Here is a 19,746-nt window from a genome sequence, read left to right on the forward strand (position 1 = left end):
TGTTCCAGCAATGGCATATTTCAGCCTCCACCTGGTTAACTCTGGTGCTGTGAGAGTTGCTGGTAGTTGAATAAGGAGATCGTACTGTTGTTCAGCTTGTTACTGAAACATTTCATACACCATGGAAAAAGCAATTCTCACTGAACACTGCTTTTCTCTGAAGTCTGTGCCAGTTCAGAGTTGAAGCTGCACCTGTAATAGTAATTTTCTTCAGTGCAAGGTATATAAAACATGCTGGTTCTGACATGGGAGCATTTCATAAGGCTAGATGGTTGTAAGTGGGTGCGAGGCAGTATTTCACAGGTTTTTAAAGTAAGAGTATGATTTCCAGGGAGCTTAAAAGAAGCAGGTGTGCAGTTGTTGCTGAATTTTCCTGAGACCCAGTCACTTGGCACCCTTAAGGTGCTTTGGAAATCACAGCCAACAAGTTGGAGCTTTCTAAAGATACTGTCTTAAAAACCTCTGTGTAGGATACCATAATTTGTAGTGCTGCAATAGAAGTGTACCTTTGTGAAAGGTTTCTTTTCCAGCTTTTTGACCTTTTAGTGGTTTGTGGTTTGATTTCTTTTCCCTTCTTTTTTTCCCCCCATTAAATCTGCAACTAAGCACTGAAGAGCCTAGCAATGACAGCATAAAGGCAACTGCCTGGGACAGGTGTAAGAGAGACACCTTTTTTATTAGAATAACATGAATGAGAAATTGAAAGTTTCTAGACTTATTTCAAATGCAGTAGCTGTCTGAGCCTTGTGTTATTCAGACTGGTTTTCAAAGTGTCCCTTCGGTCACATTGAGTACTTGAAAGGCAGGAGAATAGAATTTTCTTTTCTTTGGCATCGTGTTACACCTACAGTGGATCATACTTGCAGATCAGACATTTATAAATTGAATTGGTAAAACTGGAACAGCGTCAACTGAAGAGACAAAGTGCACCTTTGAAACCTAATTAGTTCAGTGAAGACCCCAGGCTGGAAAATCTGGCTCTGTTTTTGTCCCACGGTTGTTCTGACACACCTAAACATGACAAACAAACACATCATGGGAAGGGGAGTGGGTTTGGGAGGAATGCTTTGCATGTGTTTATCTGTAGCTGGGAACTCAAGTTGTTGCTTTCTTCTGAATCCTTGCAGGTGAAAGTGATGGTGAGGATTTGTTCCTCTCAAGGGACACACGAAACATCTGAATCCATGTCCTTCCTAAAGGTAGACCCACGGAAAAAGCAAATCACATTTTATGATCCAGCAGCCACTGGGCCCTGCAATGCAGGTCACAGAAGAGGTGTTGTTGCTGTCCCAAAGATGTTTGCCTTTGATGCAGTTTTCCCCCAGGATGCTTCACAGGTACTGGAGTCACTCACCTAAACCTCTCGAGTCTTGGCCACTGCATTTGATTGCCTGAGGAGTTCCTTCTGTTTCTGGGGAATTTTATTTGAATGAGTTGCCTTAATACCTGGAAAAAACATGGTAATTAATGGACAAGTAGGTAAATTCTTACATCTTCTGTTTAGTTGAGATGTAAAATAAAGGAATAATACCTGGGGAGATAGATTTGCTGACCAAATTACCTTCTTGTGTATTCTCTTGTTAGAGAAAGGCACACAGCCAGCTTGAAATCCAGTTTCCATCCAGCTAGGTTTTAAGCCATTTGATGAGACTGAAATGAAGTCCTTCCCCACAGCTTTCAATGGGAAATGAACACGTGCTTAATGTTAAACTAAATGCTGTTAGGAGGAAAGATGAAGCTAACCTCTTGAGACTGTTATATTGGAACAGGGAGCTTTAATATTATCTGCACCTTTTCCAGTTTATTTATACTGTGGTTTTGGCTGATTATTTTATGTTGATGGTTATGCTGATGGTGGTGCTTGTCTGTCTGTTGGCCTGCAAAAGGGAGCATTTATTCAGTAGTAGCCTTAGACCTGAAATCTACTATACAGACAGGATGGCTGGTCTTTGAGAGGACTGGGTCTGCTGTATATTCAGTGAGGTTGCACTCATGGACATCTGATAAGTCCTTCTGTGAAAAAAATCTTTGGTTCAGACAATAAAATCCTAGAACAGCTTTAAAAAGAACTAATTCAACAGCATTTGAAGAACTACACCAAGTCTGAACTGCTGGAAAAAAATAGGGTGAAAAATATAGTGTAAGGTGAAAAAAGTCTATTAGTGTTGACAAAATATGATAAGGTCTAGTTCATAATCCCCTCCTCAGATCTTCTCCTAAAGTTTTGTTTAATTTTTTGGGTCCCAGATTGTCGATAAGAAAATATCTATTGAGTCTAAATTCTAGACAAGCACTTAAGATGAGGAATAACTTCCCCCACACATCAGGGCCCAAAGCACCGGTGGCCACATCCAAAAGCTGTTTTTAGATCCTGCATAAGTTCAAGCAGGGTCATTGTGCAGAAGTATGCAACAGTGATCTCAACACGAGTCCAGAACTAGAAGTGAGATTTTCTTACTTGTGCTGCCAACCCTGCTGCAAGGTGGCTGGTCACAGCCTGCATGTCTGCTGGTTTTGGCACCAGTCCTTCAGGCTGTTGAGCCCTGGTTTGGGATCGATTTTCAGTTCCTTGAGGCAGCCCTTTTGGGTGGCCTGTTGTGATGTTTTTGGGTGACGTTGGCCACTGCAGCCCCTTCTGTGGTGGTGTTATTGCTGGAGGGAAGCTTGCTGCCATGCACCTGCAAACAGAGCCTCATCACTTCACTGTAGTTACATATTTACAGCAGCCCCCTCCCCTGCCCCCAGTTGCTGTACTTAATAGATCATCTTATTGTGTATTTGAAACCTTCCCTGACGTGGATAAACTGGTTTTAGCACAATCAAGTATTTTAGCAAATTTTCTTTATTGATGATGATGTTTCCACTGGAAGAGGAAAATGTAATACTATGAAATCTTATTCAGGGATCTTAATGCATTTTCTACAGTATGGATGTCTTTTTAATTCCTCTGAGCACTCCTGAGTAGCTTAATTTCAATGGAGTTGCTACTGTTACTGAATAGCCTTGGCTAAGCTATTATACCAGCAGGAAGCCTGGTTGGATAGCATTCAGTTTGCTACATTAGTCATAGAATCAATATTCCAAGAGAATAGGTTTAATAGAATTGAAAACTATTTTAGGCTGTAGTAGCATATTTTATTATTTTTTGAGATAGCATAGTTACTAAAATAATAGGACTGATGCCATAAAAATGGGGAGAATATTGCGCCTCAAAAATATTGAGTCATTCATTTCATTACAGAAGAACAGTAAAATCCACAGCAGTATATGCTCTTTCACTTATTTGTCTCCAATTTTCCTTTCAGGCTGAGGTATGCTCTGGAACAGTAGCAGAAGTAATCCAGTCTGTTGTGAATGGTGCAGATGGTTGCATATTTTGCTTTGGTCATGTCAAGCTTGGTGAGCTCCCAAATTCGTTACAGTTAATTACTATGTCAGTCTGGTAATTACATGCTGTCAGCTCCTGGAACAATAAACCTGGAGTATATGAATAGATTAGAATTTCTTTTTAATTAGCTTTGCAAACTTATCACGGTTTATTTCTACACTGTGATTGTAAGTTTTAATTTGAAAAGGTAAAATGTAGCATCAGATTAGCTTATTCAAGAGCAAGTTTATGTAGGTGCATTGTGATGAAAATCAAAAGATCAGAGATGTTTTTAACATTAATTTGCTGTGGGTCTGGCTTGCAAAACTTGCAAGCCTAATTGAATAAATAGTAATGGATTATTAATTAAATACTTTGAATTTTTTCATCTGTTCTTTCCCTTATCTGTGCAGCACATGGCATTATGTGTAATGTACCATGATGATATCAGGTAGCAATATGAAGACATACTGCCTTGTACAAGAAAGGTTAATTGTGTTTATGTTTGTCTTTTCATTCTAGGAAAATCTTTTACCATGATTGGGAAAGATAACTCCACACAAAGCCTTGGTATCATCCCCTGTGCAATTTCTTGGCTCTTCAAATTGATCAATGAACGTAAAGAAAAAACTGGAACTCGTTTCTCTATTAGAGTATCTGCTGTAGAGATCAGTGGCAAAGATGAAAACCTTAAGGATTTGTTAGCTGAAGTAGCCACTGGCAGCCTTCAGGATGGCCAGTCTCCTGGGGTTTATCTGAGAGAAGATCCAATATGTGGAACCCAGGTATAATGAATAGCACAACATAGATTTTTCTGAGCCTGACTTTCTTCTACTTTTTATTTCCTTTTATCTGACAACAATTATGACAACTTTTAAGCCAGTAAAAAAAATTTATTGCTTTTAATTTATAAGCTCATCTCCCATGGTGTACATATTTGTTTCTCTTAATGCCCTGGAGATTTAGCATGTTCAGCAAAAAATAATAAAAAATGCCCCTGTGCTAATTAGTCATTTTCTTGTTTATATTCAAGCTTCAAAACCAAAGCGAGCTAAGGGCCCCAACAGCAGAGAAAGCTGCCTTTTTCCTTGATGCTGCAATTGCTGCCAGGAGCACCAGCAAGCCTGAATGTGAGGAGGAAGATAGGAGGAATTCACACATGCTCTTTACTCTTCACATATACCAGTATCGCATGGAGAAGAGTGGCAAAGGAGGAAGTATGAATGTTCTTACCTTATTGTTTATTTTTAAATGATGTGGTCTTGCATTAGTTTTAATAATAATTTGCAGTTAAGTTAAAAAGAAAAAAATGAACTCTCAAGCCAGTTGAATCACCTTTAACTTTTGTAGCTGTGACTAATATCTGGTTTCCTTACAATTAAATATTAATTTAGCCATTATCCCATGCTGTATTCATTATTCTCCTCATTTGAATGCATTTTGAATACCAGGTTTGGCTTGAGTCCATGCAAGAACGTGATGTACAACTGTTTTTCCCCTTTTTGTTTTAGTGTCTGGAGGACGCAGTCGTTTGCATCTCATTGATCTGGGGAGCTGTGAAAAAGTGCTGAGCAAGAGCCGAGATGGAGGAGGCTCTCTGTGTCTGTCTCTCTCTGCCCTGGGCAACGTCATTTTGGCCTTAATTAATGGTGCTAAGCATGTGCCATATAAGTAAGTGGATTCTAACCCTGCATTATCTTAAATTTGTGGCTGGTGTTACCTGAGAAATGGATTGCATCAACAATTTACTGTTCACCTAATATGAAGTTGAAATTGAACAATTTACTGTTCACCTAACATGAAGTTGAAGGCAGAGAGGGGTCTACCTTCTTTTAAAGCCACTCCTACAGATGCACGTATCTTTTGTCTGCTTGTCCATACCAACATACACACAGGTTTTCAAATGTTCAGGTAACATGAAATTCTTAGTTAGATGGTCAAAAATGATATATTGGTCTACTGAATTTGGGTGGAGTGTTGAGGAGGGTTTGATTATTGAAAAAAGTGAGGGGAAAATGGCTAAGATGTTTTCTTTCCTTCTCTCTCTTTGTTTCCTGGATTTGGAATTTCTGGCTGATCTCAGCCAGCTGGTCTTAGTGAATCATTGAAACCAAATTTCATAGGATTTTATCCTCTTTTTGGAATTGTAAAAATTGTACTGAAATTTTGGAAAATAATTGAGTATTGATCAAGTATGGTCATCAAAGGTTGTTATTTCTGTGTGTCTTTTTGGATGATACATCTTTTAAATTAAAAAAAAAAAGACTACCATGTTGCACATTAGTTTAGCAGAAGTGAATGTTTAGGTGTGTTCCTTTGTGGAGTGTCTGTGACAACAATTTTGTGTCTAACACACCTGTGGGGAGCCCCAGCTTAAAGACAACAGCCACATTGTAAGCACCCTTACCAGAACTTGGCCTTCAGTCCTTAAATTTAATTGCTGCTTGTCTTAACAAAAGCACAAAGTTATAATGCATTATCAATCATGTCATTTCACATATTTATCTAGTGATGCATCTCAAACAGGTGGTTTTTCTTCTTTTCTCTGCATTAGACAGAGAGATATTTTCCTCAGGCTACCTGCCAGGCTTGTGTATGGAGTAGAGGATGGATGGGTTAGAATAGGGAAGGGCAGATCCTCACCTTGGTCACCTACTGTGGTTTAGTGACCAGACATGACAGGAGTTCCCTCAGGTTGGAACTGCTCAGGGAGCAGGGAGCTTCCTACTCCAAGCAGCTGTGGGGAAAGATGTCTTGGAGACCAGTGGAGGACGAAATGTCACTTGTCTTGTCAGCTTTACTGTCCACAGTGGAGGCTTTACATCACCAGGAAGGCCTTCAGAGATAAGTTCTGCTTCCCTTTTGCTATGTCAGAGCAGACCACAGGTGGCAGAAAGGAAAGTAGGTTAGTTGGGGTGACACTTGTATTTCTGATATCTAACATTGTTACGTCCAGTTAGAGATTTCTTACAATTTCTGTTGACTTCTTATATTTCTTATTGTTAAAATGTTTGCATAGAACTCACAAAGTGTAACTATCCAGGTACTAAGTCTGTTCAGCTGAAAATACAGCAGTCATGAGCAGTATGACTTAAACCTGAGAAAACTAATTATCAGTCAATTGGTTTACAATTTTCTAAGCAACAGAATGACTTACCATACTGTAAATACACAGGCAGATAAATTAAAATATTGGTACCTTGGTATGTGTACACTTAGACACATTTTAAGTGTGGTCAATAACAGGAGCATATTTCTTATCTACATGAATCATGAGTGCATGAGGGTGAAAGCACAGCTTGTGGTGTAGAATTCTGCAAAAAAAAAGGTGGTGGTTTCTTTAAATAATCTAGTGTTTTTATTTTTTTTGCACAGGGACAACAAGTTGACAATGTTGTTGAGGGAATCACTTGGGAATATCAACTGCAGGACTACTATGATTGCACACATTTCTGACTCCCCAGCCAATTATGCAGAGACTCTCACAACTGTTCAGCTCGCATCGCGAATCCACCGCATGAGAAAGAAGAAATCCAAGGTTGGTTCACAAACAAGCAGAAATTAATTCATTTGAAAATGAATTTTCCTAACCTCTCAGTAGGGGAACATGGGATTTCTCGATGGTAGGAAGTAATACAAAATGCATAAAATCTCAGGAGAGGAACTGACAAATGACTTGGCACTGAGCCATCATCCTGCCCCCTATCCTTAATCCTGAAATTCCCTTCTTTTTGTTTCAAACACGTATTATTTCTTTGCTTACATATGGAACTATCTCAAAAGCTTCTATCAGTATTAATTAAAAATCAATAGAGTAGGAACAGAAAACTATTGAGGAGAAAGATAATGCATAATATTTAATGGAAATTATCTGAAAAGGTATGATTGTTATATTATTAATAATACAGTAAAATCTATGTAGCACATTATTTCAATTTACCCTCCCCTCTAATATTTTCCCACTAGATGTAGTTATGATACTATACACAAAGCACAGATTATATTGCAACCTGACCTTTTAATCAATTTCTGTACATGTATATACTTATTTATGAATTGCTACTAATAAATTTACTGTTACTTGTCATTTGCAGTATGCATCCAGCTCGTCTGGAGGAGAGAGTTCGTGTGAAGAGGGACATGTCCGGAGACCGCCCCATTTGCGACCATTCCACCCACGAACTGTTGCCCTTGACCCTGACCTTCCTGTCCTGAACATATCCAGTGATCCTGACTATTCCTCCAGCAGTGAACAGTCTTGTGATACTGTCATCTATGTTGGTCCCAATGGTGCAGCTTTGTCCGACAGGGAATTGACAGATAATGAAGGTCCACCAGAGTTTGTTCCCATTATCCCGTCCCTAAATAAGAAGAGAAATAAAGACAATTCTGCTATTAGTAGGAGTTCTGACAAGGACCATTTCAAATGCAACACTTTTGCTGAACTGCAGGAAAGGTTAGAGTGCATTGATGGAAGTGAGGAACCCATGAAATTTGCTTGTGGAGAAATCTCTGTTGGGTCCAATTGTAGTCCTGTTCCTGGAAGTACAGAAAATGCACAGTCTAAGTTGATAAAGGAGAAAGTATCCTCTCCTTCTGGAGGATTTAAGAAACTGATTCCACAAGAAACTGCATCTCCCAAAAAAGGATATAACCTTCCTTTCCAGGCTGTTGCACCAAGGGGTGGCAATGGCAACTGTCAAGAAAATAGCACACCTCACTTGAAAGCAGAGCTTTCCAAGCAGCAGAGCAGAGCTGACAACAAAATAATAGACTCTATCCTAGAGGGGGAGAGAGAGACAATCATGGATTCCCTGCAGACGTCAAGGTGTAGTCCTTTGAGGAATTCAGAGCAGAATAAGGGCACAGCTGAATGTGTCACTAAGGAAAAGTCCTTGTATGTGAAGAGACCCTTGCCAAGCCCAGCGCCTCCCCCTCCACAGCAGAGAGAACACTCCCCAAGCTCCAAAGCTGAGAATTTGGAGCCAGACAATAGTAATGCAGTTCGGACTCCTCCTGTGGGAATGAGCAAACAGATGGGAAACAAACCTGAGCAAAACCCTTTAGGAAGCACATTCCTTGTTGGTAGCAACACCCAGAGTCAGTCAGGTGCGATAGAGGTACACAGCTTCAGGTCAGCATTCAGAGGGAAATGCTTTGATCGGGATATACTGACCACCACAGTGACTTTGCAGCAGCCTGTTGAGCTGAATGGAGAGGATGAGCTTGTTTTCACAGTGGTGGAAGAGCTCTCTATCAGTGGAATTATGGATAATGGGAGACCTTCCAGTATCATTAGCTTTAACAGTGACTGCTCCCTTCAGGCCCTTGCATCGGGTTCAAGGCCGGTCAGTATTATCAGCAGCATAAATGATGAGTTTGATGCTTATACCTCACAGGAGACTTCTACTGGTGTAAATATTGATATTGTTGTGCCCTTTGCTAAGGATCCCTTTACCAGCAGCAGACGTTCCTCCATCAGTTCGTGGCTTAGTGAAGTCAGCATTTGTACAATTGAAAGTGATGGAGCCCAGTCTAGTGACAGTTTTGTCGCACAGTCATCTTACAATTGTAATAAGTCCGAGGAACCCTTCAATTTGGACTCCTCCCATTTATGTGTCCCCCTGAAAAGTGCTCTGAATGACAGTGGATTTTGCTTCTCTGAGCTGGAGAGTGAGAGCTTGAGTTCCAGCAAGCTTTCCTCAGGCATCAGTAAAAGCCCTCAAACCTCTGAAACTACCAAAGCATCTCAGATAAAAAGTGCTTTTTGTGTCACTGATCAGCCAGTAAAAATCAAATTTAGTAATTCTCGTGATGCGCCTGTGATAGAAACAATACATTCTAGTCTTCCTAGGAAAACAAAAACTACCTCTTCTCCAATCCACAATAATACTGTCCTCAGCTATAAAGAGCTGCAGAATCCACATGGTATATTTGAAGATCCTTGGCTGTTACGCACCGATTATCACTTGGAAGCAAAACCTGCAGAGTCGCTGCTGTCTCCAAAACCTCACACGTTTGGTACTGAGAAGCAGCCAGAAAAAGCTGCCCAGGGTTTTGGCACAGTGTCCAGGCCAACAAAGTCACAGACTATGCTTGCCTGCTCGCAGAGGGTTGTGGATGGTTGTGAAATGGCCTGCAAATCCTCCAGCGGAGCTGCCAAGAAGTCAGAAATTGCGATGAAGATGCCACAGCTGAAGAGAGGAGCCACCACGCTGGGAGTGACGCCAGTGTCACACGCTAACAGTACTTTGCCAGAGTGTGTGACTCGAGGGAATTCCGATGCTCCCCTGGCCACTGGCAGCTTGAAATCATCCCTAGGAAAGAAAAACACACCACAGAAATCAACCATGTTGCCCAGACCAGGTGGGCCAACACCTCCAACACCTCCTGTGCGTAAATCGAGCCTGGAGCAGAAACCTGTTGGTCTGGGTAACGGTGGGGGGAAAGCTTCTGGCCTGGACTTTGCCAGAGCTGCCACGCCAAAGGCTGAAGACGAAGCAGATTTGCGGTTGAAAGCTGGCTCTTACTTTAGTGAAAGTGCCAGCTGCAAAATGAACTTGAAGGGTGACCACTCTTTGCCCAAGATGACATCCAGCTTAAAGGTGAAGGCGTCAAAGAGTGAAACTGTGCACCGATACGGGAGCCACATGTCTCTGGAGAGGTGTGACAGCCTGACTTCAGTTGGATCCAAAGCAAGCGTGGTGAGGGACAGCGGGAGCACTGGCAGCAGCCGTGCAGGGCGCTCTGTCCCCAGGCTGGGGGTCCCTCCTGTTGCTTCCAGTATGGGTTTACCTCTGCCCTTCCCCACCCCTGCACCCGGTAAAAACAACCAGGCCAAACCCACAGCTAACCAGAAGGTGCAAGCCAATGGGAATAAAACCCGGGGCCTCTCTGCCAGTGGGTCAAAGGCTCTCAGCTCCTCTGTGAAGTCCCTGGCACAGCCTGCAGGGAAGGGCTCTGGCCTGGCCCCTGGTGGGAAGGCAGCCCCCCGTTCCGTCCAGTCCGTCAGCGGCAAGCCCGGCCGCGGCACCATCATGGGCACCAAGCAGGCCATGAGGGCCGCCAACAGCCGCGTGAACGAGCTGGTGTCGGGCGGCTCTGCCAAGGCGGGACACTTCCGAGGCTCCACCGACTCTGACAGCGGCAATGACAGCGGCATCAACCTCAGCGACGAGAAGTCGCAGATGCCGGTGCTGCCGTCCCCCTACAGCAAGATCACGGCGCCGCGGCGGCCGCAGCGCTACAGCAGCGGGCACGGCAGCGACAACAGCAGCGTGCTGAGCGGGGAGCTGCCGCCAGCCATGGGCAGGACGGCTCTCTTCTACCACAGCGGGGGCAGCAGCGGCTACGAGAGCATGATCCGAGACAGCGAGGCCACCGGCAGCGCCTCCTCGGCACACGACTCCATGAGCGAGAGTGGGATGTCCTCCCCAGGCCGCATGAGGAGCCTTAAATCCCCCAAGAAACGGTCAACAGGTGAGACATGGAGGTGTTCGCTGGTGCCAGGTGTTCACTGGTGCGGCACTGCATCCCGAGGATGGAGGCGTTTTGTGGCATCTCTGACAGAGAGGAGAGGAGGCTTGGAGGGAGCTCAGAGCAGGGAGGTGGACTGGCTGCATGCACTTGTGTGTGCATGTGTATTGCTGTGACAGCAGCTACTTGTCATTTATTTTACTTCAAAGCTGCAGGTGTGACACAGGTGCTGTGGTGCAGAGGGCAGGAGAGGTGTGGGTGCCCCGGGGTGCCGGCAGCCTCCCTGCGAGGGAGGAGGCAGCAGGTGGCTGCCGGCAGGTGGGGGACATTCCTTCCTCCCTCAGCAGGGCCAGGGCCAGGGTGGCCCAAATAGGAGGGTGTTATGGCTGGGCTGGGAAAAGTGAGGTGCTGGCTGAGTGCTGATGAGTTTTTGTGAGGATCGAGTGAGTGATCCTGGAAAACTGGTGAGAGGAAGGGCAGTGAGGAGAGGAGGAGCTCTGCTCCTAGGTGTCTGTGAGGGAATGCCAGAGAGACAGGCTAATTTAGAAACAAAGGAATAGGCTGGGAGGGGAGAAAACTGTTTGTGAATTAATGAGGATTGCTAAATATGCATTAGATTACCCAAAGGTAAGGCATAGAGCAGTAGGGTGTTTGTGTGAGATGCAGTGACTCTTAGGTGAATGCTACTAGCTAATCACAACACTATTGTATTGCACTCTAATAGTATTTATATTAAGAAATTTTAGGCTGTGTGTGTGGATACTATACACAGTAGGAAACTGACTGGGAAAGTTGCTTGAAAGAGGCAACTCTGGCTCACTGTGTATGACCACACCATGTAAAGGTGGGCGTATGGGGGCCAAGTCCCCTTTCCTTCTCTCTGGTGCCTTTTCTTATTGCTCTCACTGCTGGTGCTCATGTAAGTGCAGCCCAAGTGTATTTGTAGTCAGCTTCAAAATCTGGCTCATGTGGTTGGTGTTACAGCATTCATTTCTCAGATCTAGGTTGAGATCCTGTGGTATTGTAATGAACCAATGGCAACCAGTGCCATGTAGATCAGGACCAGCAGCCTCCTTCAGCAGCCTGGGCATACTGACTGCTGGAAATACAGTAGGAACTAATATCAGCAATGTGCTGGGTCTGAACTTCTGGTTGGACCATGGCAATTACTGCAATCCCTGTAGATACCCACGATGCTCAGGTCTGGCAGTAAAACCAAATGAATGAAGTTGATCTCGTGGGGCTTTCTGGTGAAGGAAACTGAGTTGCTTCAGCAAGTGATAAATTATTTTGGAAACTTAGTGTAACATTTGCTGCTCTTCTCTTTCCGTAGCATATCTGCCTCTTAAACCTTTCCCACAAATCAATATTAACAGCTATGTAAGTTGCACACATATTGAGAAGGCATTACCCACTGATGGATTTCTATTTGTTTTTGCCCCAGGAAATACTTATAAAGTCTTTAAAAATGACAAACTATTTCTTTTTCCAGTTGTAATTGCTCTATATCAGTAAATTATGTATTACTTTTTTGGAGTGCTGTAGCCTTTGAGAAAATAATGTGTTTTATGCATGAAATGCGGCTTGCCAGGAAGAGCATCAAATATTTCTTACGAGAAATGTTTGGTTCAGACCTATTATTGTTCTAAAAAAATTGTAATCTTTGCACATTATTAGAAATTCTTGGAGTGACTTATATAACACTGTTATAGATATTGGAGTCTCTGGATTTAAGGACACATCCTACTGCCATGTATGTCACTGTAAACCTGTTTCCTTATCCTGTAATGGAGAAATGGTGTTGACCCTGGCTTGTAGAGTGGAAGGAGATGAAGTTTGCCTGCGTATTGCATGTTTGACCACATCTGTTTGGTGTCCTCCTCAGAGGGATGTCCTGTCAGCAGTTACAGGGTCATGATTACAGTGTATGGCTTTGTCCAACAGGACTGCAGTGGCTTTTCAGGCTGAATGGATTTGGGTTGTGAGAATGGTTTTGTAGAAGTGGAATCAAGGCTTCCCCTTTTGAAAACATTCCCATTTTGTTCTTGTTACTTCGAAATCAGCAAGGATACAATTAAGAATGAGAGATGTTTTTCTTAAGGATATGTAAAGCAGGTAACTTTTGGGATATCAGTGGAGGTGTTTTGCTTTGGGGGTGCCTGCTGGGATTTTGTCTTCATTTGATTTCGTGTTGGAGTTTATGACAGGGCTTATCTGACAGCCTTGATTTGTGCTTACATCTCCTGTAGAGGTCTTAGCCCAGAAGTTATTTTGGCAGCATTGTCCTTTGAGCGGAGCCGCCTTGTCTGTTTGATGTGTTCCCTTATGAAAATCTTCACCTCTGAGTTATTTTTAATAAGAGGAGGCAATTAACTACTAAATTTATTGTCACCAGTCACCTAAAGCCAGCTTAAATTTACTGCTGCCTTGTGTCATTTCAGCTTGTTTCTGGTGGCCTTCAGCTCTCCTGTTAAGGATTGGGCTGCAAGATTGTTAATGTTGCCTGAGCAGCTCTATGCATGTACTCATGCTTGAGTCATGTACTGTAGAGGTCAGAGTTTTAGAGAATAGTAAGAGAATAATCACAAAAAATGCTGGGCACTTGAGTGCCAACTCTTGCTATCAAAAGCATCAGCATTTCTGAAGGATATGTCAGTCTCTGCTTCATGAAACTTGAATTCTAGCAGAAGGATAATGGAGCAGTAGGATTTTCTTGGAAAATCTGGGAGCATTCTATTGAAGGCTCCCAGAATTGGTGAGTTTTGTTATGCACTGAGCTTCTGGGTGCTGGTGCAAAGGTGTGAGATGTCTCAACATTAGAGGCTCAAGTTGCAGCTTGGTTGATGCCTTCTGGATGCCTCTCAGTCCCACAAAATCACTGAAAACTGATGTTATTTAGCACCCTAAAATAGTAGTTAGTTCTGGAGGGAACTGTTTGAGCTTTGCAAAGATGTAGGGCAGTGACAGGGATCTTAGGTAGCCTTGCTTGGCTTTAAGTGGGAGAGCAGAAGATTTCCAGATAAGTAAGTCATTATCAGTATTAGTTTTAGATTATTCACTATCTCACTGCCTTTGCAAGGTAATGAACACCATTGTAGTCCACCAAAGAAAAATCAATCCAGCAGAAATATTTCTGCAAGGAGAGAATAAAGAACTGATGTTCAGACATCTGCTTTGGGAGAGGAACTGCTGTTGCTCCCATCTGGGAAGCAAGTGAAGCCTACTTTGTCAAGGCAGTAACTCAATTAGCAGCCTGAGGGTATTTTACTAAAAGGAAAAGATCAAGAAAAGCATTTCTTCCTAAGTACACTGAGAACCTAGATCTTTCTTTAATCCCCTGCAGTGTGTTCTGCAGCGTGTTAGTCTCCTGGAGCCTGAGGAATGTTTGGTTTTGTGTTTTAGGTCTCCAGCGTCGCAGACTGATTCCTGCACCATTGCCCGATGCTGCCTCCTTAGGAAGAAAACCCAGTGTCACTGGCCAATGGGTTGATCTACCACCTTTGCCAGGCACTTTGAAAGAGCCATTTGAAATTAAAGTTTATGAGATTGATGATGTGGAACGATTACAGCGACACAGACAAGAGGAAACTGAGGTCAGCACATATTTTACAACTGTAGACAACTTAAATTACAATATACAGACAAACTCCTTGCTTGAATGCCAGAATGGTGTTCAGGAAATTGAGTGCAATTAAAGTACTATAATTATTAATTTTAGAATTCATATGTTGGGGTACCCTTAACACAGAAAATGAAAATGATTACTGTCTAAAATTAATTGTGTCTAACATGACTGATGGTGTAAATGGAAGTTACAATGAATACATTATGAGAAGACTTCATAATCCCTAGTCTGGCTGATGGAACCTTACAGCCTCCCTCAACCATAGGGTCATTAACTCTTTATGTAAATGATAGGATTCTATTAAATCAAGGATATACTGAGTTTGACTTACTTGTAATTGGAAAACACTTCAGCTAATTCTATTTTAGAGACCAGAATTCTATGTTCTACTGATGCCTTTTTCCCCTTTCTTTTGTAAAGCCTTTCCAGGATGTTGAGAAGGTAGGAATGCTTTTTAGAAAATAAGAATTCATGTTTTAGTATTAAATATAACTCTCACATTATCATTAGGCTGTGTTTATCATTTTCACTACTGGAAAAAGAATTATCTACAAACAGTAGTAACTTCAGAATGTATTCAGAGATGTTTGCTAATTCAGAGAAGTGCAACAAGTGCTCAAGTGATATAGCTTGCAGTTCTCTAGATTAGAATCCATTAATGTAAACTTCAAATCAAAAGACCCCCCAAAAACACATAAAAACACCACCAACCTCACAACCAAATAAAACAACCCACCTGCTCAATCTTATGAGTAGTGAGCTGGGAGCAATTTTTGTCAGGCTGTTATGGGCTGGCTCACAACAGGAAAATTCATGGAATGGTCTTTCTGTGTCTTGAAAGGGTCTGATGTACTTCCATACCAAGCTGAAGATACTGGAGAGGCGCCAGCAGAGAATCAGAGAAATAAAGGCAAAGCACGAATTTTTGAAGGAAGAGTTGGAAGAGACAAAGTGCAGGTTGATGATGGATCCAAATAAGTGGAAAGAAGACTGTAAGTATTTTGCAAAAACAGGAGTATGATCAATCTCTAACAGATTTTCAGCATGTCAGCAGTCCCACTGAAGAACTTAATCATTTGCTAAGATATTTTGCTGAATTGAGTCCTAAAATACTCTGTGACTCAATCTGTGTTTCTGTAATATGCTATTTGAACAAAAAAACCCATCTAAACAAACCAGAAGAGAACATTTAAATGGTGCCATTAATATTAAATGTTATTTTTATTATTCTTTTGTTATTATTCTTTCCAAAGAAGGAAAAAAATCTCTCCATATATCCATGTTATAGCTGGGAAATTGAGGCATGAGATTTGTTCCCAGACTGAGTGTTGTGCATAACTGAAGCCTCAAGGTAGAGTTTTATATCTGCTGAACAAAGTGGGGGAAAAAAGTCTTAGTTCAAGAGAAACTAAATTTTACCATGTTGGCTGCTTGGTGATGGAATCATGTTTTATGATAAGCTGTTTCTCTTACTTCTCTTAGTTCAAGAGAAACTAAATTTTACTCTATCACGTTGGCTGCTTTGTGATAGAATAACGTTTTATGATAAGCTGTTGCTCTTACTCAGTCCTTTTTTTGTCTGACAGTTGAAGTGGATCCTGATCTTGATAAGGAGTCGCAGGAGTACCTGGAGGCACTGGAACAAGTGACAGAGGAGCTGGAGCAGTGTGTTAACCTGTGCAAGTCACACATCATGATAGTGACGTGTTTCGACATCGGGATAAGCGATGCGCAGGATGCCGTGCGGGAGGTGGAGGTCTGAGGAGAGGTTTCTCAAGGGACTGAAGGAAGTGAGGCTGGGACGACTGACATGAAGAAGTAAAAGGATAAAGTAGCTGGGAAGTGAAGGAGGAAAGGTGAAGACTAAAAAGCAACAATGAATGTTGTAAGAGAAAGAAACAGCTGAGGAGTGGGGAATGTTCATAAATCATTTGGTGCCTCAACGTGACCTGAGCTGTACAAAGGTAAAAGTAGGAACAAGTATTGCTTCTACCAGAAGGAAGTGAAGAAATTTAGTACAAACCCTGATTTTAACTAACAAACAAACAAACAAACATGAAATGGAAGTGCCTTTAAAGTTCATTTGATTTTCATTTTTGTATTTGGTGCTAGAATTAAAGCCAGCAAACCTAAGCAGACCACAAAATGTATTCCTATGAAATATTTTATACTGTATAGTGTATTTATGACTATATGTAAAAACAAATGACATTGTAGCAAAAGCAATAAGTAAATTATGTTTTCATACCTGAACTTGCCTTCTTGTTTCATAGAAAAGCTGTTTTATGTAGCAGAATTAAAATTGTATTATAATTGTTTTCTTGGTTAGGGTTCAAGATATTTTTATGAACATTTATCTATTGAGAAGGAGTATTATGGCATTTTGAAATGATTGTTTTACCTTCAGGTTTTGTATTATTACTTTTCCAGATCAAAATAAATGTTTGTTTTCCATTTTATATATACATATATAGATATATATTAACTGCTTACCTATTTCCTTGGTTACTAACCTCACTTTTCACAGACCTGGTCTTTTTTGGAGTCGTAAACTTAATGTGAGAAAGTCTACAAAGGGCACTGTGGTTTGTTTTGGTTTTCTTTTTTCCTCTCTGACTGCAGGAATTGAGAATTATGTTTATTACCAAAACCATAAAACAAGCAAAAAAAAAAGGAGCAAAAAGTTTTTGTAAATGTTAAGTTAGGTCCATATTTTTATATAGTTTTGACTATAAATATAGCATTTGCATTTTGAACTTTTAAGACAAATAGTATATCTTTTTACAGTTTTTCTAAGGAAGGCAAACCCTCAGGATCAAGTTTATACATGCTGCATGAGATTTGTGCTTTTTTGAAGGAGGCCACTTAAGTGTGGAAACTATTGATAAATTGTTGCCAAACAAATACTTTTGAAAAGGTTTAATAGTGTATGTAATACCACATTTCATAATGAATCATATTTTCTAATCATCTTCCTTTTTATGGTTTTTTCAAGTCCTTTGTATAAATATGTATTATAACAGCTTGCTTCAGTTTTTATCTGTGAATAAAAGATACATCTATTGTTACAAGTGCTTTTTTTGTGTATGTGATTTTAGTATTCAGCAGAGGGAGGATGGTCTCTGGTACACTGTGTTAAATGTCACATTGCATTGTCTCTTTGCCCAGGAGGTGTGTAACTGGGAACAGAGCTCTGACATTCGTCATCATAAACCAATCAGGAAGGAGAGACAAAACACCAAAGGGTGAAATAAATAGCAGTGATAATACTTATATTCTCTTAGCACTTGATAGTTTACAGAACAAAGACCTGCAGCTCACACACTTGTTTTCCCTGATGAGAAAAAGCAATTAAAAATGGGTCTGAAACCACAATAATGTTAGGAAGTGGAATCAAGCCCTGGGCCCCACAGGTCCATCATGGCAACCTGCTACATTCATTTCTCTGTGGCACTTCTGTGTTTGCTGGACAGCAGCTGTGCCTGGTCCTCAGCTCCTGGTGCTGGCTGGAGCCTCCAGGCAGGGTTAATGTAAACCTTGTGCTTCTGGTGACACCATCTCTGTTTTCCAGCCATTTGGCCAAAAGGCAGATCTGTGGGAAGTTTTCCCCTCCTCTTTTTCTCTCCTTGGGTAGCCCTAACAGCGTGGCATCCATGCCCTGTTTGCTTACCCTCACAAGAGGGGGGGTAAATTCCTTCCTCCTCATTCTGCAGCTGGAGAACTGGGAGAGTCAGAGCAGGAGTTTGATGCTTAAATAGCTTTTTGACTGCATGGGTTAAAAAGAGTGCCCTTTTCAATCCCTCTGATTTATCCCTGGAAAAGAGTGCACCGTGTTTGTTTACTGATATTTGGCACCGTGTCTGGTTGTATGCAAGGGAATATGGCATCTAGAATTTCTGGAGGATCCCTTTGCTGATACCCTGGAATACCAGCTATATTTACTAACTTGTAAATTCCATCTAAATTTAATTTCTGTGGGCAGAAAGTCACAGTTCTTCAAATATAGAATCAAAACCATGTAGTGATTCAATACATTGTGGGCTTTTCAGAGCAAGTATTAGATAAATAAAAACAACCAAAATTAAAAAAAAAAAAGAGCAGCATGCTGAGGAGCAAATATTTATAAGCAAAAGGGAAAACCTCCACAAACATGATGGCAAAAAGAGAATGTATTGATGAGGAGCTCTGCACATGGCCTTTGGTTTTGCACTGGTGCCATTGCACTGTCCTCTGGAGATGCACATCTCAGTGGGGCTGTGGCAGGATGAGGTGACCTGTGGGACCTCTGAGCCCTGGGCACAGCAAGGCTGGGCACACACTCTTCTTCAAGGCTGCCTCTAACACCATCTTGAATGGACCCAAGGAGGTTTTTTTCTTTTATTTATTTGCCAGCCACCTCATCCTCTCCTTGGAGGCTTCATTGTTTCTCCCTCACCCTGGCAATATTACCATGCTCTGAAATTAAAGTCAAGCTGCTAATCATCCATCCATCCATCCATCCATCCATCCATCCATCCATCCATCCATCCATCCATCCATCCCAGTTTTGACAAACCTGATAATTTGTTTAAATATTCCCTTGTATAGTGTTTGCTGATCAGACTTGCATCCTTTGCTATTTTCTCCTTCTTTTCTAACTATGGTTATGTTTGCCACAAAGAAACAAATGAGACATTTCAGGGCTACTGAGTTCCATGTCAGCATGGCAATAATATGCATATTGAATGCATTTAGCCTCTGGCTTGGTGGCACAAAGCAAGCCTGAGATGCAAAATAAGGTGAGGCACTGATGGATGAAATACAGAGTTTTCCCTATGCAAATACAATTCTTTATTGGTGGTTGGGGGTAGTACATTTTCTTTCAAGACCTGAGATAATATTTTAGCTTACTATTTCAGCTGTTGCAGTTCAGTTTGTTGCAGCCAAAATTTACATATACTTAGTTTATTATTTGAGTCTATTTTACAAAGACTTAATTATATCAGATTACACATAATAATTTCAAAATTAAACTGGGTGCGTTACTTCAGTCCTTGTCTATTTAAATCTGATGGTTTAAAATAGCCATTAAATTGCACACTCAAACACCTGATTGTGTTTAGCTTGTTATGGTATCAAAAAAACTTTATAAACCCACTGGCTTTGGAGACCTGCCTGAATAACTTTTGGCAGGGATAGTTCACACTGGAATTCTTTCTCCTTTGCCTGCAGTTTTTCCCATGAAATCCCTCACCTTCTCTTTGCTGGGCCAACACTTTCTAGGTCCCTTGATAGCCCA

The 19,746-nt window shown here is 41.5% G+C and overlaps 1 protein-coding gene across 1 annotated transcript in view; it reads left to right on the forward strand.

Annotated features, from left to right (window-relative positions):
- The window catches only part of KIF26A (kinesin family member 26A), a 94,693-nt gene extending 77,151 nt beyond the window's left edge, over window positions 1–17,542 (forward strand). The window contains exons 5-14 of the mRNA XM_058806600.1: window positions 1,128–1,337; window positions 3,306–3,399; window positions 3,890–4,152; window positions 4,401–4,584; window positions 4,879–5,038; window positions 6,743–6,905; window positions 7,462–10,846; window positions 14,246–14,436; window positions 15,310–15,460; window positions 16,055–17,542. Of these exons, the coding sequence (XP_058662583.1) occupies window positions 1,128–1,337; window positions 3,306–3,399; window positions 3,890–4,152; window positions 4,401–4,584; window positions 4,879–5,038; window positions 6,743–6,905; window positions 7,462–10,846; window positions 14,246–14,436; window positions 15,310–15,460; window positions 16,055–16,230 (4,977 nt within the window). The 3' untranslated portion in view covers window positions 16,231–17,542. The remainder of the gene's footprint in view (window positions 1–1,127; window positions 1,338–3,305; window positions 3,400–3,889; window positions 4,153–4,400; window positions 4,585–4,878; window positions 5,039–6,742; window positions 6,906–7,461; window positions 10,847–14,245; window positions 14,437–15,309; window positions 15,461–16,054) is intronic.
- Window positions 17,543–19,746: the final 2,204 nt, after the last annotated feature.

The sequence above is a fragment of the Ammospiza caudacuta genome, chromosome 6, assembly GCF_027887145.1.
Source record: "Ammospiza caudacuta isolate bAmmCau1 chromosome 6, bAmmCau1.pri, whole genome shotgun sequence".
Taxonomy (NCBI): domain Eukaryota; kingdom Metazoa; phylum Chordata; class Aves; order Passeriformes; family Passerellidae; genus Ammospiza; species Ammospiza caudacuta.